At 43.7% G+C, this 23,874-nt stretch overlaps 1 protein-coding gene across 3 annotated transcripts in view; it reads left to right on the forward strand.

Moving 5' to 3' along the window:
• Window positions 1–1,555: 1,555 nt before the first annotated feature.
• Window positions 1,556–23,874, forward strand: part of LOC310781383 (acetyl-coenzyme A synthetase, cytoplasmic-like) — a gene marked incomplete at its 5' end in the record, with an annotated part of 29,211 nt that continues 6,892 nt past the window's right edge. Inside the window, 13 exons of one of the 3 annotated variants that reach the window (XM_083642001.1) lie at window positions 1,556–1,682; window positions 4,418–4,613; window positions 6,853–6,944; window positions 8,233–8,336; window positions 9,225–9,297; window positions 12,025–12,100; window positions 12,808–12,919; window positions 14,968–15,015; window positions 18,055–18,192; window positions 19,096–19,266; window positions 20,476–20,609; window positions 22,636–22,768; window positions 23,729–23,785. In XM_083642001.1, the coding sequence (XP_083498127.1) occupies window positions 1,556–1,682; window positions 4,418–4,613; window positions 6,853–6,944; window positions 8,233–8,336; window positions 9,225–9,297; window positions 12,025–12,100; window positions 12,808–12,919; window positions 14,968–15,015; window positions 18,055–18,192; window positions 19,096–19,266; window positions 20,476–20,609; window positions 22,636–22,768; window positions 23,729–23,785 (1,461 nt within the window). The remainder of the gene's footprint in view (window positions 1,683–4,417; window positions 4,614–6,852; window positions 6,945–8,232; window positions 8,337–9,224; window positions 9,298–12,024; window positions 12,101–12,807; window positions 12,920–14,967; window positions 15,016–18,054; window positions 18,193–19,095; window positions 19,267–20,475; window positions 20,610–22,635; window positions 22,769–23,728; window positions 23,786–23,874) is intronic. The other 2 variants (XM_083642002.1, XM_083642003.1) reach the window with 2 other exon arrangements.

A 23,874-nucleotide genomic window follows, 5' to 3' on the forward strand; every position in this document is an offset into this window, starting at 1 on the left:
CAACTTAGGCCTATGTAAACATGCCATATTTTTTCACTTGCATTTTATTAGAATTTTCAGTTCAACAGAAGACAAACAGCCAAACAAACAGAACATAAAAGAAAAACACACGTTGCCAGCCATAATCACATCATTAAATCTTCAGAGGAGGACACTTGTGTTGGGTTTGCACGTATTGACAGTGAATAAACCCAGTAGATCGATCGATCAGATATCTATCTATCAATCTATCAATCTATCTATCTATCTATCTATCTATCTATCTATCTATCTATCTATCTATCTATCTATCTATCTATCTATCTATCTATCTATCTATCTATCTATCTATCTATCTATCTTTATTAATATCTAAGTGTGATACAAGCTATTGTCCATCGGAGGCAGTGGTGGACAACACTGAAAGAAGCATGCCACAGATTATCTTGAACACGTTGGACTCAGTCGTAAATCTACTTTAAACTGAGGCAAATGGCTGAGGCTCAAAATTCTGATTTTCCTATGAATGAACGCATGTACCTGAGAGCAAGGTTTGCGTTCTACTTTCTGCAGGGTTGAATTTACATCTTTCTGTCGAGTTCACTTATGTATGTATTGTTAACCTGACGGGTCCACACAGTTACTTTCAAATGATTCAAAAGTATTTGACTGTCGACTTCCATAAACACTCGAATTAACCTACGGGTCGTATTTGACCACTTTAGTGGCATATAGATGACGGAATATAATCCATCGTCTCTGGTAGTGGGAATTTACCAGAGGCTTCCCACTGGGAAATAGGAGTTTACTAGGAGCACATGAAGGTAGCATGAGATCTGATTGGCTGCTGGTCAGGGCCAAACAGAGTTCAGCACTACACGCTCGCTCTCCTTGTCAAAAGAAAGGACTGAGAACGCAGCCGACCGTCACAGCTGCCTGCCTGCTTGGGATAAAACAGCTCTGCATGCCCGAGTGGGGTTATTGACTGAAACCAAGTCTTCATTCTGAATGGAAAAGACGCAAAGTCTCTGGTACTGGAGAGAAGGCCCTCGTCTCTGCGCGCAAGTGCATCTCGCTCGTTGGTTTTCCCACTCTATTGAATGACCCAGCTAGCTTAGCCTGCTAGCTGTGCTAAAATATCCACTCACTGCGTGTCCTGTCCTGTCCTGTGCAAGACTTTTCTAAAAGAGATCCACTCGGAGGAGCAACAAAACCCAACTTAACGTCCCTTTCTAAACGCATCTGCATTTGAAGCGTCCAAACACGATTGTTTTTGTGTGCACCGTTTTAAAGAAGAGCTGAAGAACGCGTCTTCCAAACAAGGAAGTCTGAATTAACTTTGCTGCTAGCTTGCCAGCTAGCACGTAGCTAGCCAAATAGCTGCATTCACTGTGTTGTTGCTGCTGCAGCTGAAGGTTTGTGCAGTCTCACCATCTGCATCTGAGCATCTAGTCGATTAGATTGCTATCTAACGACGCACGTCCAATAGTCTTCTTACTTCACGTATCACTCACGCCTCTTACGTTGTGGTACTACAAATACTAAGTCAGTAATAACTCAAGCAAACGTTTCAAAAATGATTCCCGACAAGGTACCGAAGGAAGACGTTTTCCATGGAGCGGGAGACATGAAGAAGGAGGCTCATATCCCAAACTTTGAGAAATACAAAGAGCTCTATGTGAAATCCATAGAGAACCCCGATGGTAAGTCTGTCAAATCAGTCAATTCAAATGACTTAAAAAACTCGAGTGAATCTGGACAAGACCTGCAAGAGTAACGTTAAGCCATCACTGTTATACACCTGTCGCATCTAAACACAAACTACTTTATAGCGTTAGCTGCACAAAATCCACATCCGTGTACCAGCCGGAATATCCGCATTGGAATTGTGTTGCTGCTTGTGAAATGGTTTCCAGGAAGCAAGTGTTATGAAATAGCAATGCCACCCAGTCAGGCCTTTGGGCGCGACATGCCTTAACTAAACGTTCTAGGCTGTGTGTTTCTGGCTGTTTATCATACATATGCTCTGCAGATGTAACAGTTATTTACAAAATAGCCCGATCATTTGTTTGAAAAAGAGCAGATAGTAGTAGATGTGTAATGAATGAGTTATGCAATCAAATAAGTTTCTCTGGCATGAGGAAGCTGCCTGCAGGCAACAGTGTCAGTAGTCCAGTTAGCCCCATAACGTGACGCTGCTACTGTACTCCGAGATATTCTCGTACAGCAGTCAGCGTCACACAGCGTTCAAATCCTCAATTGGTGGAAAACGCTGTTAAGAAAGCTCTCCTACCCGTATCCGACCTCCGATTGCAGATCCGAAGATATGATAGTCCGCCTAGTGAAGCCAGTAATTTAGCCGGCGCTGTTAAAATGATACTGCTTGCGTGAAACAGTCTTTGCACAGCCTGTTGCGTATTGAGGACAGGAGAAGCTTCCCAGTGCCGACAGGAAGCTTGGGAGTTTGAGTATTTCATGACATGTTTTGCTTCCCAGCTGCGCTGGATTTGCGTTGATCACTGACATCCGCCGTCTCCGTGTGACTGCATGGGTTGTTTGCTCGCCGCATGCAAGCGGTGCACCATGATATTGAGATCAAACACACCCTGCTGTAAATTCAGCGCAGGCTGTGCAAAGACTGCTTCTAAACGGTTGTTTCACGCAAGCAGTATCATTTTAACAGTGCCGGCTAAATTACTGGCTTCACTAGGCGGACTATCGTATCTTCGGATCTGCAATCGGAGGTCGGATACGGGTAGGAGAGCTTTTTTAACAGCGTTTTCCACCTATTGTGGATTCGAACGCTGTGTGACGCTGACTGCTGTACGAGAATATCTCGGAGTACAGTAGCAGCGTCACGTTATGGGGCTATAGTCCAGTAGATCTCAGTAGGCAGTGGCTTCTTAGCCAATGGCTTTATCGTCTTTCAATAGAGTAATATTGTGATGAAGTAATGTTAGTCTAAATGACATTAAAAAACAAAGACCAATTCTCTAAAATGAAAATTGAAACAAATTAGGCAATGTAAATATGTACACAAAGAAATGCAAACATAGCAGGAACAGGGAGAAAAGGTATCCACCAAAAGAGAATGGTCATATTAGTTAGACTACAAATGCATGAAAAAATTGCAAAAACAATGTATGTACGTATGTGTTTATTTTGGTTGTGGCTTAAACAGAAGGTAGTTAGCAACTGGCATTTCCTCGGGTCAAGTCAAGTTTATTTGTATAGCCCTAATGTCTAGCTAAATCTAGCTGACTTCTGACCTTGACGAAGATCCAATGTAGGATCGGAACGTTCTCCTTTTTCATGAGACTATGTGGCATGGACTAAGTGTGCAGGCTCTACCTTCTCTTCGTTTATACAGCTTTTGCTGCTAGGCTAGCCTTGCACCTGTGTGATGTGCATATATCATTTCATCCCTTCAACTTGAGAGAGGGGGGGACATGAGGGAGGCCGGAAAGAACTGCGGGAGAGGAAAAAAGCATGTTGAGAGCATTGTATGTTGGATATATAAAGGGCATCTCTGACACTGTTGTAATTGTTCTGTGCCTCTGTTGATAAAGACTCTGTTGTTTGATGCTGATGCATCTCATGAGGTCCCCCCCCCCCACTACATTGCAATGGCAACAACGTACACAGACGGCTATACTGTAGCACCGCAGGAAGCAAGGCTATTTCACACATGCTGCATGTATATTTAGCCTTGGGGTTCAGCAGTATACAAGTTATAGGCCTGTTTGGATGTTGTGTTTTTGTTGTGTTCAGACTTATCTTTCAGTTACTGAGTCAAGCTTGCAAGCGGTGAACTTGGATGCAACCAATTTCTCCAAGCATTGTTTTTGAGACAATTATTGACGTTTTTCAAATAAAAGCTGTAGAGAACTGAGAAGCTGTGAATAGCTGTAATCAACTTCTCGTCCATTCTATGCTTGTTGCCAGGCAGATCAAAATGAAATGTCAGTAGGGGAAGCGAGGAAGCACAGAAGTCTGATTGACTGTTGACAACCGCTGATGGCCCAAAAATCTGCCCTGTCTTTTTTCTTGGGAGGCAGGCTTGTTGAGCTTCCACACATCAGTTCCGTTTCTCTGCTCACTCAGATCTATAGGAAACGAGTGGACTTCAGATCTACTATAGGAAACAAGTGGACTTCACTGACTTGTTTGATCTATAGGAAAAGAGTGGACTTCAGTGACTTGTTTGGTGTATTACTCGCAGATAGTGGGATCACAGGGTCATAGTAGATCCGAACCTAGTCCGTTTACGAGCCCTGCTTTGCAAATGTAAAAATGCAGCAAAAGATCATTTTCGTTGACCACTTTCAGACCTTTTTTTTTGATTGATCAGTTACTAGAAGAAGCCTGGTGTCTGCGAATCTATTCGTTATTTCACAACAAGAAAAAGACGTTTATCGGGTCCCTTCCTCTCTTCCAGAGTTCTGGGGTGACATCGCCAAAGACTTCTTCTGGAAGACCAAGCACACGGGCCAGTTCCTCGACTACAACTTTGACGTGACCAAAGGAGAAATCTTCATCAAGTGCATGGAGGGAGCCTCCACCAACATCTGCTACAACCTCCTGGACCGCAACGTCCATGACCGGAAACTAGGCGACAAAGTGGCCTTCTACTGGTTAGTGTGTGTGTGTTTTGAGGGGCCACTGAGGTAGTCACCCTCCCCCCTCTGTCTCTGGTTGGTCCATTAGCTGTGGCTCGATGCTATGTGGGGGGGGGGGGGTGCCTCAGTGGAACAATAGGGTTGAATCCCAACAGAGGCTTCAGATGGTGTGAATGGAGCTACAGTCATGCTCGCTCCTTTGTCTCTCTGTTCGCTCATCTTTCCTCCTTCTTTCCATCAGCTCAGTTTCCATCTCTCTCCCTCTTTCTATTTCAACAATCCCATTGAAATAAATGTCCTGTGCGTCTTCAAGAAAGGCTTTTGCCGATTTGCAACCCGCTTTGTATCATTACAATGTCGGCAATATATGCAGATGGAAAGTGTTGACCTCTCTTCACTTTTTTCCTGTAGCCAAAGCTCTGCAGTTGATTCCAGGTACTTCCGTCTCAGAGGTGAACACTAGCAGATGTTCTGCTCGAGGTTCATCTGTTCCAACACCAGATAGTTTATTTGTATTTGTCCTGTATACACGCATCCACGGAGAATCGCATCGAGAGCCTTAACGAGCACGACCCGTACCAGCTGCCGGGGGGCGGAGTTTCTGCAAGCAGAGACGAACAGGGATTTCTCAGCGCAGAAAACCTATAGAGAAGGTAAACACTGTCCATCTGCTTATTAGGGCTGTCCCCGATGCGTCGATTAGTCTACGACATAATCGACTAGGTAAATGCGTCGGCTTGCATAACGTTGACGCGTCGGAATTAAGTGAATAAAAGATAATAATTAGTACACTAGATAGCTCTAGATAGCTGGTCCATCTCTTTCCATTTTCCTCCCTGTTTCACTTTCTTTCATAAACGCACTCCCCCCATGCAATTGTGCTCCTGTGTGTCCCGGAGCGCACTCTCTCACACACATCCGTGTCCCATCATCTTCCTTTCTTCTAGTCTTTCACTCCCCCACTTTCCTCTTCTTCTCTCAGCACTCCACTGTGGCTCTGTCTGAGCCAGTGCCTCCCCCCCAGCCTTCACTCCACTGTGGCTCTGTCTGAGCCAGTGCCTCCGCCCCAGCCTTCCTCCACTGTGGCTCTGTCTGAGCCAGTGCCTCCCCCCCAGCCTTCCTTGTCTCTTTAGCTCTCTCTCGTGTCAAACGCCTCGGGGCATCAATGTGTCCTGATGTGAAAAGTGAACCCACAGAGAAGGAAGGCCCGCTTGTCACTCGTGCTTTTCACTTTGTAGACTGTGATGCTGAGACACCGGCTAGACGACGCTCACTTAAGATTGTAGCTGTATTTAATCATAGAGGCATCGCTGTCACAACTCATTTACCTTACTGTCTCTTCTTGAGGCATTGTTATTCGTCCACTAGGCTTACCCATATAATTTGTGTGTGTGTGTGTGTGTGTGTGTGTGTGTGTGTGTGTGTGTGTGTGTGTGTGTGTGTGTGTGTGTGTGTGTGTGTGTGTGTGTGTGTGTGTGTGTGTGTGTGTGTGTGTAGAGAAAATTGTAGAAAGTTCGCACACTGCACGGGCTCCAATTAAGGTTTTCTATTGCAACACCAGTGGGTAACGTTTCGGGCAGCACCCTGCCCTTCTTCAGACAGTTTGACAACAGAGAAACGCCATCTTAAATACCCACCTGACTCAGTCACATGACCTGGTCAGGTGGGACACCTCGATCAAGTGAACATCAAAAAATATATAAAGTTAAAATATGTACAAATAAATCTAAACACAGAGGGCCCCGTAAATGTGTATGGTACAGAGAGAGAGAAAAAAGCAGTTAGGATAACAGTCATGTTGAAATTGATCCTGCACACTAACAACTGTTAGTGTGTGTGTCTTTAAATGTCCAGGCTTATTTTCAGTTGTGAAAAGGGGAAAGTTGAGATAATTTGACTTTCACAACTGGGCTAAAGTTCCACTAAAGGGCGGAGCAGACACAAAGTGGAATAGGATTTGTTTTGTCGTCTGTTGGCCGGTATAACATGAAGCTGCTCTTTTGTGATTGCCTGTGGTTGTGTTGTGTGGTAAAAGTGAAAAAAAGCTTTTGAAGTGAGACTTTGTGCGTGCGGGCGTGCGTGGACATGGTTTCAGGTGGAAGAAAACTAGCCTGGTTTTGCAAGTCCCTTGCAGACATGTTGCTATTGTTGATCTGACAGCTGGTAAGAAGCCAGGAGTGGAGATGAGGCTTATCAAAAGAGAATATGGTTTTGTTAATAAGGGCTCTTGTCTGTTGTTGAATGTTGATTTCAGGGAAGGTAACGAGCCCGGAGATGAGATGACAGTGACCTACAGAGAGCTGCTGCAGAGGGTCTGTCAGTTCGCCAATGTGCTCAAGTCCCAAGGTACGTCTCAAAGCCTACACACATATTTGTACATGAATTAGATTGTGGTTTGTGGTTCTCCCAGCTGCTGTTGCAGGTAACCAACCGTCATTTCATGGCTACAATATGCAGCTTTTTCACCTTGTTGCAGCAAAGTGTTTTGTTTAGTCCTGTCCCGCCCAGATGGTCAATTTCCCAACCAAAAACTTGCCAATCATCTCGATGAGCTGTCATCTAGGGTGGGCGATAATTCAGTATTATTATCGCTTATCATCTTTCAATAGGATCGAGTCTTTTTATTCGCTTTTTGGTGATACAAAAAATAGGTCACTCAGTTTATAAGTGATGCACAATTCTCTTGTCTAAATGAATGATAAAGCAGCTACTAGTTAAAATCCCACAAAATGGGATCTGAAACAAATTATGCAATATTTGAAAATGACCAGTTTCTTTAGGATTATCTTTATTATATTTTGATCCATATTGCCCAGCCCTACTGTCGTCTCTCCAGAGGCTGCATAAAGTCTCCACAGGTGCTGAAGAAGAAGGCGGTGAAAGTAGGCAGTCTGCAATTTAAAAAGAAGAAGAAGAAAAAAGTGTTTAAACATAAACACGTTTATGAATGGACTATGACTTCCTTCTGCTGCTGCTGTTAACCTCACCTCCATAGATACAACCCAGCTCACTGCTGGCCACGCCCATATAACATGCCCACAGGAAGTAGTACTCATTCCCATGTTCATTTACTTCATTCATTCAAACACATAGACTGGGCAGCGCCTCTTCTGGTCAGGCGGGGGCGCCTGTTTGGGGCAGAAGGGAACTGGTGGGAATAGCATGATCCTCCCACGTGCTACGTCCTGTCAATTCAATTCAATTCAATTCAATTCAATTCAATTCAATTCAATTCAATTCAAAACTTTATTCAGGACACAGCTCAGGGGGGTCCATAGTCAGTGGAGCGCCCCGCTGTCAGGGGAATAGAAGCGGTTGGCAACTGCGCAAGTGTCGAAGGAAGCATGGTGCTAGTCTATGGCTCTCTCCAAGATCAGCAGAGGCGGTGCAGCGACTGGGGCAGCAGGGGGTAATTGGCCAATTACAATTAGGGAGAAAATGGGGGGGGGAACTGAAGAAAAAACCCCACACACACATAAACTGGGCATTTTCCATACATTATTATTATTATTATTATTATTATTATTATTATTATTATTATTATTATTATTATATTTAGTGTACTGTATGACAGTGTCAAAACAATGGAAATATCTTTGTCTCTTCCCCTAACCTCAGTAACCTGTGTCTCCAGGAGTGAAGAAAGGCGACCGTCTGTCCATCTACATGCCCATGGTGGTGGAGCTGGTGGTAGCCATGTTGGCCTGTGTCCGCATCGGAGCTGTGCACTCCATAGTGGTGAGTTAGAATTATTTCATAAAATAAAGATTATCATCATCTGGCGTATATTCTATATCCTTATCGGAGAACTGCTCTTGATATGGTAAATGTATTGTATTTATAGAGCACATTTGATATACCGTAAATTTCGGACTATAAGACGCGGCTTTTTCCCCGTTTTTTGGCCCTGCGGCTTATATAACGGTGCGGCTTATCTATGGATTTTTTCGAGAAAAAAAAGAAAAAAAAAATCTCTCTTTTTTAGCACTCTTTCTAACTATAAATCCACTTCTGTTTTAATTTCCTCTCTTGCCCTCTTTTCACCACACCGCGGACACTGTGTGCACTGTAAAAAAAAAAACAGGTGGTGTTGTGTTATGTTGTTTTGTTGAAATGTTAATAAATGGGAGCTTCCTCAAACAGCCATCTCTTTCCCGACAATCCCCTCTGTGCATGAACCCTTACATATGGTACCGTAATTAAACATTAAAACACAAAAAAAAAAAAAAAAAAAACATTAAAACACCTGCGGCTTATAGTCCGGTGCGGCTTATATATGTAACAAACAGGCAATTTTGCTGCTGCGGCTTATACTCCGGTGCGGCTTATAGTGCGGAAATTACGGTAGTCTATTGACTACCCAAAGCGCTTTTACATGAATACCTCACATTCACACTCACGGCGTCTGCAGCCATGCAGGGCGCCAACTGCGCATCGGGACCAGTTTAGGGGTTCAGTGTCTTGCTCAATTACACTTCGACACACTACCGGGAGGAGTCAGCCTCAAACCGGGGACCTTCCGATGCCCAGGCGACCGCTCTACCTCCTGAGCTATATGTATCTTTCTCCCCAACATGTCATCACATGTGACTATATTTCTCTGATTTGATCTGTTGTTGTTTCCAGTTTGCAGGTTTCTCTGCGGAGTCTCTGTGTGAGCGGATCCTGGACTCACAGTGTTCACTGCTCATCACAGCAGGTGAGTCGCAGGGGGGGAAAAACACCTGGAATACCTGGAAGGCCTTTTGGCATTTATGATACATAGCATACATGAGCCATTGTGATATGTATCCATATTTGTATCCAATAATCGCCATGATTTTTTTTTTTTTTTTTTTTCATATTTTAAATTTAGGTCCTTTTAAACAAGACAAAACAGACAAACAGGCTCAGACACAGGGGAAAGAAAGGAAAAACAAAACAAAACAATATAATCAACATTACAAAGTGGTGCCGCCAGCCACCTAAGGTGCTTATGTTCTTGTAAACGATATACCGTACTTGGGATTTCACTCAAGGGGTCTATGAGAAGCCAGCCGGGCGAGTCACCTGTCACCCCTAGCCTCGTTGAGGTAGACCAAAAACGGGTCCCAGATAGTCACAAACTTTCTAAGTGCATTGGTTCTCAGGAACCTAAGTCTCTCCATGCGTATAACAGAGGTCATGTCCGTCAACCACAATTGGAAAGAGGGTGGAGAGGGAGATTTCCATTCCTTCAGAATTTGTTTTTTGGCAACAGTTGTCCCCAGTGTCAGAGATTGTTGCACAGCTGTAGGAAAGTTCAGAGAGGACTCTGAGCAGGCGAAGAGGGCGAGTTCTGCCTCCGGCTGAAGGGCCACCCCATAGGCCTTAGAGTACCAGTCAAATATTCTGGCCCAGAATCCCGTCAGTGAAGGGCAGAACCAGAAGGCATGAGACAGTGTGCCCTCTGACACTTGACAAAAAATCGTCATGATTAACGTGATATTGATTTCAACCATATCACTCAGCCCCTTTTGATATGGACATTGGACAGTGCATATTGATGAATGAACATTTAAAACCACATGTAAATATACCAGATTTAGCCACATTTCAGATTCAGATTCATTTATTAAGGAGAATAAGGACTGCACAACAAAGTCGGCAGAATTTGCTTTCCATCTGTTGTCCCATGGCAGGTTGATGTCACAGTAAAAAAAAAGTCAGTTTAATGAATCTGCATAAAATAATTAGAGTGTAACATCGTAAAAAAGGTTCGATGGGAAGCGAGGAAGGAATAGAAGGTGAAAAAAAATCAACACCAATCATTACCACTCAAATTAGTACTCCATATAGATATATAGAGAGCAACACATAACATACAGACAACAGTGACAGCCAGAGCTTTTTATGATGAATCTTAAATTAGGCTTTTAATGTAAATATATGTAGACGACTGTATTGACCTGAACGGTTCAAACAAGCAGCTAGACGAGCCCATAGCTGAGACGAGGCGCCAAGGTGTGAGCAGTAATAAAAGTCTTTATTAGCTGGATTACAGCGTCTGGGGACATGGCCCGTTAATCTACTGGATTACTGCCCTGAGTGTGGAGACCCTCTGTAGACCCCCTGTAACACACACACACACACACACACACACACACACACACACACACACACACACACACACACAGCTCCTGTAAGCGGATCATAGAGTGTCTATGCGGAGCCTTTTCGGTGTGACTGACTATGTTGTCAGAGTGTTTAGTTGCCATGTAATGAGGGTTACAGGAGGACTGTTTGCTGGGTCTCATTCAGTTTGACTGCATAGAGGACAGGTGTGTAGAGTCTATTCACTGGAGGAGTAGAGGACATTCACTGTTTACGTAGTCATAGAAGAACATATTCTGTGGGTCTTGGAAGATTAGTGAAAATGATCAGAAACGCTGGCGGTGGCTGGCGACTTTCCCTTTGAAACTCTGGCAGGGATTGAGTTAATGTCCTGCCATAATCACCATGTTATACCGAACATAACCTGTTACGCTAATGAGATGATTCATTAAGGTATTGATTTGCAGATATTTCTATGTCAACACGCTTATCTTATCATGTAAGACGTGGGTGGTGTTAATATTAACGTATCTTAAAAGTGAAACAAAAGGATCTGGAGCGCACACGGTCAAAGTTCGGCAATTTTAATAGGTGCAAACACGGAAGACTGACGTTTCGACACACACAGGTGTCTCCTTCAGAGTCAAAACCAGAGACGTATCTTAAAAAGTGTTAAGGAGTTATAGTCAAAATGTTAAATTAATATGCAAATGTATGCAGCAGTTTGCTCCGAAATCTAATCCGATTGGCTAGGGGTGTTACTGTGCTCTGAAGAATATGTCTGTCTACGCACAGAGAGATGCCGACTTCAAAATAAAATGTAAAGAAGGGAAAGAACTTCTGCAGCCATCTTGCTTCCAAGACATTTGATATCCCTCTTAGTGCTTGATTCAGCATTAGTCTGATTCAATGATGTTTGATTCAGGGATGCAAAATGGGGCGGCATACTGTATACAAACTATAGGTGACTCTGAACGGAAATGTACTGTATGCAGTGCTGCTGTGTCCACGGGTCACTGCACTTTCCATTCAGCCACCTAGTGGCACAATAGTGTGTGGCTCCCCTCCCAGTGAAAGTCCATTCAAAAGAGTTGATTGTGAGTTGATGTCGTACTGAATTGAAAAGCCCAATGCAATTTGGCCTTCTGCCTTCAACAGGGATTTATGTCTGTGGAAAAATATCAAGCATTGTATCAAGCATTCTCCCTCTCCTTCCTCCTTTACTTTCTCAATCCTCTTCCATTCTTAATGTTTCTTTTCTTTCCTTTCTCTCTCTCTCTCCCACTCCATCTCTCCGCCTCTCTCATCCTCTCTGTGTCTCTTCTCCATCTCTGCCTTCATGTCGTTCTCTCAGATGGCTTCTATCGAGGAGATAAGCTGATCAACCTGAAGCTGATCGCTGACGAAGCATTGCAGAAATGCAGGGACAAGTAAGCTCTCTCGCCCCACACACACACGCACGCACGCACGCACGCACACATGCACACACACACACACACACACACACTCACTCGCACACAGTCACACACCACACACACACAGTCACACACGCGCGCGTGCACACACGCACGCGCGCACACACACAGTCACACACACACACACACACACACACACACTCCACATACTGTGGAACTGCAGTCAGAATAAAGCTCTCCACGTGCACGAGCCACTTGCATTACCGAAATGTATTAAAAGTAGTAATCCCCACATTTTGATTTAAATTAATATCTGTTCGGACTCCTTATGGCCGTATATCCCTATATCCAGTTCATACGGCTTTTCCACTGTCTGTTCTAGTGTTTGGTAGTTTGTCTGTTCTAGTGTTTGGTAGTTTGTCTGTTCTAGTGTTTGGTAGTTTGTCTGTTCTAGTGTTTGGTACTGTAGCTCTTTCCTGGGAAAATCATCTGATGCACAGGAAGTGATGCGTTTTACAAACAAGGAACACAATTTAAAAATGGTGTTGATAAAATTCTTCACACTACAAACTGTCTTTAAGTTTGATCTGAAAAGAAAATGTCTGTCTAATGTCTAGTGTGTGTGTGTGTGTGTGCATGTGTGTGTGTGTGTGTGTGTGTGTGTGTGTGTGTGTGTGTGTGTGTGTGTGTGCGCACTTGTGCGTGTGTGTGTGCGTGTCTAGGAGTTTCCCAGTGAAGAAGTGTATAATGCTGAAACATTTGTCGAAAGAAGCAGAAGAGACTCCTTTGGGCTCTCAGTCTCCCCCAGCCAAACGATCCTGTCCTGACCTGCAGGTAAACAAACGCTCCTGCCCTGACCTGCAGGTAAACAAACCACAAATACAATCTGGGCCATTCCAGACCAGGCCGGGCCATGCAAATTAAACTCCAATCATTTCCCGTGTTAATTGACAAGTCAAATGTCAAACCATGCCACACCAGGCTAAAGTAGACTGCCTTTGATTTGCCACTTGCTCCCTGTCCTGATTTACAGACAAGATAAAGCCATGCTAGATGATTCTAGGTAGGCCAAACAGTGGTACGCTAAATGAAACTAGCCTAAATGAAACTAGATGGCTAAACTAGGCTAAATGAAACTAGATGGCTAAACTAGGCTAAATGAAACTAGATGGCTAAACTAGGCTAAATGAAACTAGATGGCTAAACTAGGCTAAATGAAACTAGATGGCTAAACTAGGCTAAATGAAACTAGATGTATACATTTGAAAATGTATCTATTTCTCAGTTTTGGCCTTCCATCCACCGATAATGGAGCTTTGCGAAAACGCTCCCAAGTAGATCGGAGGGGGAAACGTGACCTTTCGGAAACACTAGCACACAACGTTTGACACAAAAACACTATTTTCATATTGATCCACATTAGTCAAAGCAGACAAGGATAAACCAGAGCCGTGTAGATAGAAGAGTCCCGACATCTCCATTCACTCCAATGGACCAGTTTTTTACTCTCAAGAGTTCCAGGAAGTAAGCTCCTGGATTAAGCAGCACTGCCGAGTTGCAGCAAAATAGACAGTTTGTGTTGTACTCTGAAAGGGTTTCCCCCCCCCCTTGAATCAAATTGTACATTATCAGCTTTATTTTAGCATGCAAAAGTAGCGCGAGACCCATTCCTGGCTGTTCATTGGCTAATGAGTCTCGCATTTTGGTCCTCCGCTGACGCCACTCTCTCTCTAGAAGACACTAGGATAAACCATTTAGCAGCCAGGTAACCTGCTGTGTTTATACAAAAGCCCATCTAACGTTAGGTCAATGTTCTATGTGACATTAGACTATTGAAATGTTCTATGTCTACTGTATGTCTGGCCCTATTCCAAGAAACATTCAAAATGGGATGTTGGAAGCTCCTCTCCATGGTGACCAGCAGATACAACTTTAGTTGTTCCTGCCCTGTTTGTGATAACATCCCATCATCATGTAACCCTTAAATGTGACCTATTTTAAGTAGGGGTGCACCGATCGATCGGCAAGCAATCTGTATCGGCCGATTTTGACCTCAAATATGAGATCGGCTGATTGCCGATATTTCGGCTGATTGCCGATATTTTTTTATATTATTTTTTATTTTATTTTATTTTTTTAATAAAAAAAAGCCCTATCACTAATCAGGCTTTCCAACGATATAAAATACAATGCCAATTGGTATTATTAAAGGGGAGAAATAATCGACCGGAATAACGGTGATCGGGTTTGGCAGATATTTCCCATAGGCGATCGGCGATCGGTGGCAAAAAACGTGATCGGTGCACCCCTACTTTTAAGTTCAATTTTCTCCCAAAGAACACACAACATTTTGTCTCTCCCCTCAAGCTGCTGTTTGTCGGTTAAAACACGACGGGCTCAGTTGGGATTCCACCACAGTTTCAAAATGATTTGATTTCATATATTCACCAGTCATTTCAATCCTATTGGAGATGGCTAGATTCCTCTATATTGCGGCGAGATGGAGTATTAAGCCACGCTTCAAAAGGCAGGTGGCCCCAAATAGGATTGGCCTTGATTTGTCTAACCCGCCTGACTGTGGTCATCATAGTCATAGTCTACAGTCTCTGCTTTGGAGCGGACTGTCAGGCGAGTACAAGGCTGAGTCCTTTTCTGTGAAACTGGTCCCTCAGCCTCTTAACAGTTCATACATAATCAGTCCCTCTGCCAAGCTCCTAAAAAGCTGTCTCTCCTGTGTCATGCTTTCAGGTGACATTGTGGAACCCGCTCCTTTACCTTTGCATTCTTTACTTTGGGGTTTTTAAAGTCACCATTTCCCCTCATTAACGCCTCCCTCCTCCTCCTCCTCCTCCTCCTCCTCCTCCTCCTCCCATCCCTCCTAGCAGGACAAACAGACAGGGAGAGTAAAGAAAACACGTCCTGTTCCCCAGGTATTTTCCTTCCCTCCTGCCTATGAAAAGCCCCATCATAACATCTTGGTTTTGTTTTGTTCAAAGGAGAAATTCATCCTGAAGCAGAATTTGCATATTGCAGCTGCGGGGTAAAAACTGAATTAAATGTATTGATGATTACATCTAGTTGCAATTGTGTCTTTTTTTCCTGAACTGCGTTGACATTTTCCACGGTCAATCTGGTGCTGAGTTTCATGCCCTGTAGGCCCTTGAAACCTGTTAAAAAAACAGCTGTACAATCTTTAGAAGTCATTGTTTTTACCCAGCAACAGCAACTTGTTATTCCTGCAATCATTGACAGTTCAGTCTAGATTTGTGAATATTGGAAAAAAAACTCTCCCAAATCTAGAGACATTGTAACTGTGGTAATTTTGCGAGGATGTGAACACTGGATCATACCGCCCCTTACCACAAAAATCAAATGCTGTCAAATTTATTCAGCAGTACATAATCCACACCTTTTTACAGCGAATTTGAAATATTAATCATTAAAAAAATTAGAAGTGATACATGTCCAGGGCTTTGAATTGACCTCTAATGACTTATTAGTTATCAATATGAAGATTGAGATTTGACTAATTGACTGATTTACAAGCCTTTTGTGCTGCAACCTGCACAAGAATCAAAACCAGGACCGGATTTTGGACAACCATGGAACTACAGTCTGAGAGTTATTCCTGTTCCAAAATATTGACTGGACTGTCTACGATCACTGGAATAACATGTGAATTCTATTAATGGTGGAATTTTGATTAACACTGATCTCTCTTTTTGTGTGTCTTCTGTTAACACACTCTTTGTGTTGTGGCTGTATACTCTTCTACCGACCACTCCTCAGCGGAGTTGACCGTCTTCTAGGCGTGTTTGTTTTCCACCTGTGCTCGTGCCAGCTGTCAAATGATGCACACGATGTAACACAGACTACTGTCAACTGCTGTCTGTCTGTCTTTCAAGGGCTGTTGTGTGTTTTTCTTACTAACGTATCTGTTCAGCTCTCTCCTTTTACACACACACCACTAGTCGCGAGGAATCGCCGGTTCTGTTATCTTGTCTCGGCTTGCTAGGATTTGACTCCCCGTCTGCATGAATGACCCATTTCTAGGTTGTGTGATTATATCCAATCCTCAAAGCTCAGTTGCTCTTGAGGCATGGCTTCAGTTACTGTTTGTGCTATAGTAAAGCCCCAAACGCACAGAGAGCATCAGACGCTCGCGTTTTGAAGTCCACCCATTGTTTTAAACGGCCGAACATGCACCAAGAGCGTTCTGACGCGCGTCAAACTGCCTTGACGCCCGTACTCCCAACCTGTTTCCATTTTGGAGCGTCAAATGAGGTTCCAGCAGCTGCGACCAAAGCGCTCTGAGCTCCCCACTCCCCCCTCCCTCTCTGCCCATTTTCATCCCCGTCTGTCTCGATATGCTCCTCAAACAAATCTCATGGCAGTTTAAATACAGCAAGCATTAATATGCTACACTATAGCAAGACTACAAAGTGAGAATGATGTTCTAAACACATCGTCTAGCAAAATATAGCCTATCCCTGGATGTCATGATGAGATTAGAATAGATTGGTGAAAGTTTGGACCGAATGATTGCATCATTTTCTCGCGCAGCGCTGCCTTTTTTTCTCCCCCTCTGCACGGCAGACAGGTAGGATGATCCAACAGCCTCTGAATGCCAGGGGCTCAAAACTATGCTGTAACAACTTTTTTTCATCGGTCATTGTGCCTGCCTACATATAAATTAGTGGCCTTTTCCCCAAAATACTGATGGTTCTGTTCTATGGTGTATATTAGGGCTGTGAAACTTCACTGGCCTCACGATTCGATTACGATTCAGAGGGCTACGATTCGATTTGATTCCGATTATCGATGCATCTCGATGCATCTTCAATCGATGCATCACTTTTTTCCCCAATACATGATTTATTTTTTCTCAATTTCTTTTTTCTCACTGTGTGGCTACTTTTAAAATAAAAGTGCATTTGGAATTGCATTGTATTATGATCCAAATACACAACTGCATGTACTTCCATTATATTTTATTCGATTATTTAAAAAAGAAAATATATATATATATATATAGTTTTTTAATAATCGATTTTGACATTTGTGAATCGATGCAGAATCGTGCACGTCCGCATCGCGATGCATCTTATAATCATTTATTTTTGACACCCTTAGTGTATATACCTTTCAGATCTGATGCTTGTGGTGCGCTTATAGGGGCAGAAATTGACGCACGTCAAGTTTCGCTCCCTGTGCATTTTGGGCTTTAGTGTCGTGAGAATTTTACTTTACCCTTAAATAACTTCAATCATCATTATTATCATGATTATTATTATAGGTGCAACATTTTTCATTGTCCACATGTTGATTCTTCATGTAGTAACAGAGCTTGACCCTTTTCCATTGGGCTGAGTGTTGTTTTATTGCTGTAACACGTACAGTTTAACACAGTTTACTCATTAATCCTAATTTCTCTGACCTTTTCTCCATTATTCCTTAATGTATCGATTTGTTTTCTGTTAATCACGTCCGGTTAACTGACCCAGTTCTGATTGACGCACACAGAAACGGTTACAACAACCTTACATGTTTGTAACTTTCCTAACTCTTATTGCTTATTCACTCTCACTCTGATCAACTCTTTTCACCTGTTTGTTTTGTTCTCTTCTAGCTAGTTTGAGAGGCATGTTTTTGTCAAACTAACTGTCACGTTTGCTTTGTGTTTTAGAACGTAGAGCCGTTTGTTGTTTTGACTTTCTGAATGCTTCTTTGCGTACGTTATGATGATGCCTCTTATTGTTTTACTGATTTTATTCCTAACTTGGGTTATTGTGTTTCGTTTTTTGTGTGTGTGTATGAATTTGTGTGTTCACTCATGTCTCTGTTAATTTCTATGTCCGTGTGTGTGTGTGTGCGTGCGTGTCCGTGTCCGTGTGTGTGTGTGTGTGTGTGTGCGTGTGTGTGTGTGCGTGTGTGTGTGTGCGTGTGTGTGTGTGTGTTCTCCATACCAGGTCCCATGGAACCCAGAGGTGGACCTGTGTTGGTTTACTCTGTTGCACGGAGTGTCAGACGAGTGTGAACCAGAGTGGTGTGACTCTGAAGACCCTCTCTTCATCCTGTATACCAGTGGCTCAACTGGCAAACCAAAGGTAGAGAATGCACACACTGACTAGAGCCATTTCTAAACATGTGATTTACTCCAATTTATGTGTATTTATTTACGTCTGTTGCCTTTCCAGCTTTCACGGCACAACAATCGTGGTGTTGTGCGAGCCTATTTCAGCTTAGCCTGGCTTGTAGCTAGTGACAAGCTTTTTACTAAGAGTCTGGACTAGGGATATCCGATATTGGCTTTTTTGCTGATATCCGATATGCCGATATTGTCCAACTCTTTCCGATTCCGATATCAACCGATACCGATATATGCGGGATTTTTTTCACCCAAACTAATTTCAGGTAACAACACCACATATCTCCTGTCGTGGAATTAACACATTATGCCTACTTTTATTGTGATGTCCCACTGGATGCATTCATAAATGCATCAAGGATTTCTAAATGTAAACATTCTCTGTGCAAAATAAGAAAACTACTCCAAACAAACATTCATATCTCAAAAACAAAACATCAACGCTTATATTTTGAGCAGAAGTAGCTCAAGAGTTTGATGTGCATGTCGTGTTAAAGTTGTGTGTCATTATTGGCATAAAAACCGATACCGATATTTTCCGATATTACATTTTTACGCGAATATCGGCCGATAATATTGCTAGTCTGGACCAACTCTGCAGTGGAGAACTGGCCAACATAACACACTCACTTCCTACTACGTCACCCACATGATTACCCACAAGGCCACCTTCTTAAGGGGGCAAGGCTTGATAGAGCTATTCAAGTCATTTGGTGGAAATTTCTGTATTTTTTCATATCGAATATATATTACGGGGGTGTTGGAGGATTGCAATGTAAGTTCTTTCCAATATTTTGCAGCCCTGACACTAACTCTCCCTCTCTCTCCTTCTTCTAACCTTCCACCTGTGTCTCTTCGTCAGGGAGTCCTTCATACAGTCAGTGGCTATATGCTGTACGCTGCCTGCACCTTCAAGCTGGTGTTTGACTACCAGCCTGACGATGTGTACTGGTGCACGGCAGACATCGGCTGGATCACCGGTCACTCCTACATCACCTACGGCCCGCTGGCCAACGGGGCCACCAGCGTCCTGGTGAGTGGAGTCTTACTGCTTGTGCACAATGTGAGCTTGTGCCAGTCTGCTTATTTCTATGAGACATCCAATTAACATAGCTTGCTGCTGACAATCACTAATTAGGTAGCATTAATCTAAGATCAACTGAAAAACATGGATAAAAAAACATTTCGAGCTTTTTTCCTTTCCTTTGTGAAAGACACTCGGCTACCGTTTCCCCCTCTGCATGGAGATGACCAACTTGAGCTGCTGTTCTTGTATATATGACGCTAGCCTAGGTAAACCCAGCCCCCACGTGACCTGCTCTCTCAGTTCCCAGTCACTAGTGACTGTAAGCAGGGTGAGCCTGAGAGCAGGTCACTGGGGGCTGGGTTCACCCAGGCTAATATGATGCTACCTCACGCTACCAGAACAGGAGATCAACTACTGCCCTATCAGCCGTCCACAGCTCATAAACCTCCGCCTTTTTACAGTGTTAATGTCTCACTTTTACTGCTGTGACATCAGCTGTCCCCGGCTCAAGCTGTTGAGTCACCGGCGATTATAGTCTATTTCCTAGACATGCACTAAGATCATGATTTGTTGGCATCAGTTTGAGGTCAAATAATCAGTAAAATAGTAAATTGAGTGAGCCTGGGAACAGCTGAGAGACCAGTTTGTGTTTAGAGACAGCAGTGACTTAAACTTCTAATCCTCTAGCTAAAATAGAAAGGAAAGTCTTACAATTAGGATGATGGCAATAAACATAGTGTTCCGGTTCAACTGTAGATAACAGATGGCAGGAAATTCACTTTTCTTTTTTTGCCCTTTTGAAATATGTTTCCGGGGCATTTTGGATAATTTCCAATTTGATCAAATGTGGGAAATACGTTTGTTTTTCTACTTTGCATGACAGATATATTCAATATCCAATATTCAATGACTCTTACCCTAGCCTATTTTATTTCCAATTTCTAAAAGTTCATAAACAATCACAGTTAAAAAGCCATCATTTCCTATCATCTCAACCACACTGTTGATTGTCTTGCTGACGACAGACTTTCATTCAAATCGAAAATCTGTCTTGAGAAATGAGTTCTTTTCACTAATGCCACGTTGAGTTCTCATGTTTGTTGTGCCACCTACAGTACCCACTTCTTGCTCTGTGTGTGTGTGTGTGTGTGTGTGTGTGTGTGTGTGTGTGTGTGTGTGTGTGTGTGTGCGCGTGCGTGCGTGCATGTGTGTCAGTTTGAGGGCCTGCCTACCTACCCGGATGTGAGCCGTATGTGGGAGATCGTAGATAAATACCACGTGTCCAAGTTCTACACGGCTCCCACCGCCATCAGAATGCTGATGAAGTACGGCAGCGACCCAGTACAGAAGTGAGTCTCTCTCTCTCTCTCTATCTACTAGGGGTGGGGGGAAAAATCGATTCACCTAAGTATCGCGATTTTTAATGTCACGATTTTTTGGATCGATCTTTTATTCCAGAATCGATAATCGCAAATTTAATTTTTTTTTTTTTTTTTTTTTTTTTTTTTTTTTTGGGTGCTTGCAGTCAGGCCACTCACTGAACAGCAGGCCAGGCGCCGCCTACTGGTTTACTAGTGGTTTTATTACTTTATTAGTTAGTCTGAAGTAATAATTACACTTCAGGGTTAAAGTGGGTGCATCTCATTGTAAAATTGGACTTCAAACGGCCCAAATCTGGCTTCAAACGGCCCAAATTTCACGCGCGTTGGCCCATATCGGCCTGGCCTGCTTGGTATCTAATGCCCGGCCTGAATTATGATCCCAGTCCGCCCCTGTTTTTAACTATATCGCCCAGCCCTACTCATGATATATAATATACAGTCTCTAGTGTATGATTCAACTTTTCCCATGTTCTAATCTAGTGTAAAAAAGCAAACAAACTGAAAAAAGAAAAGAAAAAAATAAACAAAAATCGCAATAAATCGTAATATCGAATCGCAATAATCGTAGAATCGCAATACTTAAGAATCGCAATATAAATCGAATCGGCACCCAAGAATCGTGATAGTATCGAATCGGGAGATAAGTGAATCGCCACAGCCCTACTATCTACACTATCTATCCATCTTCTCTCTCTCTTTCATGTTTTTCATGTTTATCTCTGACCACAGCTTATTTTAATTACACACAAATCCTTTCTTTATTCTGTTAATCCCATAGAGATATACTTCAATCATGAGAGGCCAGTTGGTAGGATTTAACGAACTTTATTTAGCAATCGGCATACATGGCAAATACTTTGGCGCATGACTCCATTAGCCAGTGGCGCTGCTCTTGAGGCAAGAGGGCGCATGACTCCATTAGCCAGTGGCGCTGCTCGGCGCATGACTCCATTAGCCAGTGGCGCTGCTCTTGAGGCAAGAGGGCATCTGCATAGGCTAGGAGATCCCCCCCCAGTGGGGGATCAGGAGTCACGACTCGTTGGTGGCGGACTGGGGAGGTGGGTGGGGCAAAACAACGCTTCGGAGGACGGCTCAGGGGAGATGGACTGCCGTGAAGCTGCTGCTGCTATGATCGGCCAGAGAGAGAGAGGTGACGTAGAACCCTTGCTATATATATGAGAATTAACTGACGTCATATCTGACGTCATTACGGACGTCATACTAAGACTTTGACTGACCACGTCATACTAGAACTTGACTGACGTCAGGGGGTGATCGGATTAGATTATGCACGAATGGCCTTCAGCTTGAAATATGGTCTAGAGACCTCACCAGTCTATTCTATTAGAGTGTTGACCCAGAAACAAGCAGGTCAGATCTCTCACTCCTCATTTATAATTTAATCAACTAGAAATCTCAGAAACTCTGAAATATGGGCCGTCTGCCCCAGAGTCTTATTAGACGTCAGACTGAGAGACTCTGGCTGCCCAGACTGGTGTTGACCTTAATGAAGACAACATGCACGCACACAGATCTAAACTAACATCTACACCACCTGTCAGTCACTCCTGTTGTGCTTGTTCAGTGTGAAGACATCTGAGCCCAAATCCATACAGAGCTGGACCAAGACCACTGCTATTTATCTAGGCTCCACATGAAAGCTTTATACTTTCTACCCCCCCCCTCTCTCTCTCTCCTACTCTCTCTCTCTCCCCCCCTGCTCTCTCTCCCCCGCTGCTCTCTCTCCCCCCCCCCTGCTCTCTCTCCCCCTGCTCTCTCTCCCCCCTGCTCTCTCTCCCCCGCTGCTCTCTCTCCCCCCCTGCTCTCTCTCCCCCCCCTGCTCTCTCTCCCCCCCTGCTCTCTCTCCCCCCTGCTCTCTCTCCCCCCCTGCTCTCTCTCCCCCCTGCTCTCTCTCCCCCCCTGCTCTCTCCCCCCCCCTGCTCTCCCCCCCCCCCCCTGCTCTCTCTCCCCCCCCTGCTCTCTCTCCCCCCAGGTATAAGCGAGATTCTCTGAAGGTGTTGGGGACAGTGGGAGAGCCCATCAACCCTGAGGCCTGGCAGTGGTACTACGCCGTGGTGGGAGAGAAGAGATGTCCCATTGTCGACACATTCTGGCAGACAGAAACTGTCAGTTATGTTTACCATCCACCCATCTTTACGCTGACATCTCAATATATATACACTGTGTGTGTGTGTGTGTGTGTGTGTGTGTGTGTGGTTTGTGTGTGTGCAGATCTGCAGGCATGTGTGTGTACTGTAAACGGTTTCAAGGTGTGTGTGTGTGTGTGTGTGTGTGTGTGTGTGTGAGAGAGAGAGAGTGTAGATTACCAATTTCACAAAGTTATTAATGTCAAGTCTAAATGTAGAACAGTCGGAACAAATCAAGAGTCCAGTATCAATTTAATATTCAGTGATGCAAACTAGTCACCTTTAGGTGACAGTCACCCTTTTGATCCCAAAATAGGGCACTTAAGTGTACGATTTTGACTGGTTTTCTGTCAGCCCTGGTATCATTCGCCTTTTTCACTCTCCATATCTTAAAGAAAACTAACTAGGTATTTTCAATCCAATATGGTTTTAATGGGATACAAACTTGTTCGGAGCATCATGAGGGTAATCAGTTTCAACTTGAATAAATGCAATCATTCCATACAAATTGAGAAAACAGAATTTAAATTCAGTCGTTTGCTGGAACAAATCTAATCAAATCTGATGTTCAGGTGTGTGACTCAAGTCCCCAATCCCTCCTCTATAGTTATTATTTTGAAATGCCTTGTTCAGGCAACAGGGCCACCGGCTTTGTCGCCCCCCTGTGGACAAGCAGTTTATAGCCTCAGACAGGCTCAGCGAAGCAGGTTGCTGTGTGTAATATGCGTGCGGAGATCTTGTGTATGTTGAGAACTTAGCGTATGTGTACCCTGTGTTTACTGCAGACTGCGTAATGCGTATGTGTAACCTGTGTTTACTGCAGACTGCGTAATGCGTATGTGTACCCTGTGTTTACTGCAGACTGCCTCCATCTTTGCTGCTTTTCACTTTCTGTTGTACTCACCTACGTTTCCCCACTGCTTGTTGTCTTGTCTTCAGGGTGGACATGTGTTGACTCCTCTGCCCGCCGCCACACCCATGAAACCTGGATCTGCTGTGAGTGTGCTCCTCTAGAAGAATTACGTGTTGATCGAGGAATAAATAACAGAATTTCGCAGAGGATTTTGACTGACAGTGTTGATGCT

Source organism: Poromitra crassiceps (genome assembly GCF_964638095.1).
Source record: "Poromitra crassiceps genome assembly, chromosome: 8".
In the NCBI taxonomy this organism is placed as follows: Eukaryota; Metazoa; Chordata; class Actinopteri; order Beryciformes; family Melamphaidae; genus Poromitra; species Poromitra crassiceps.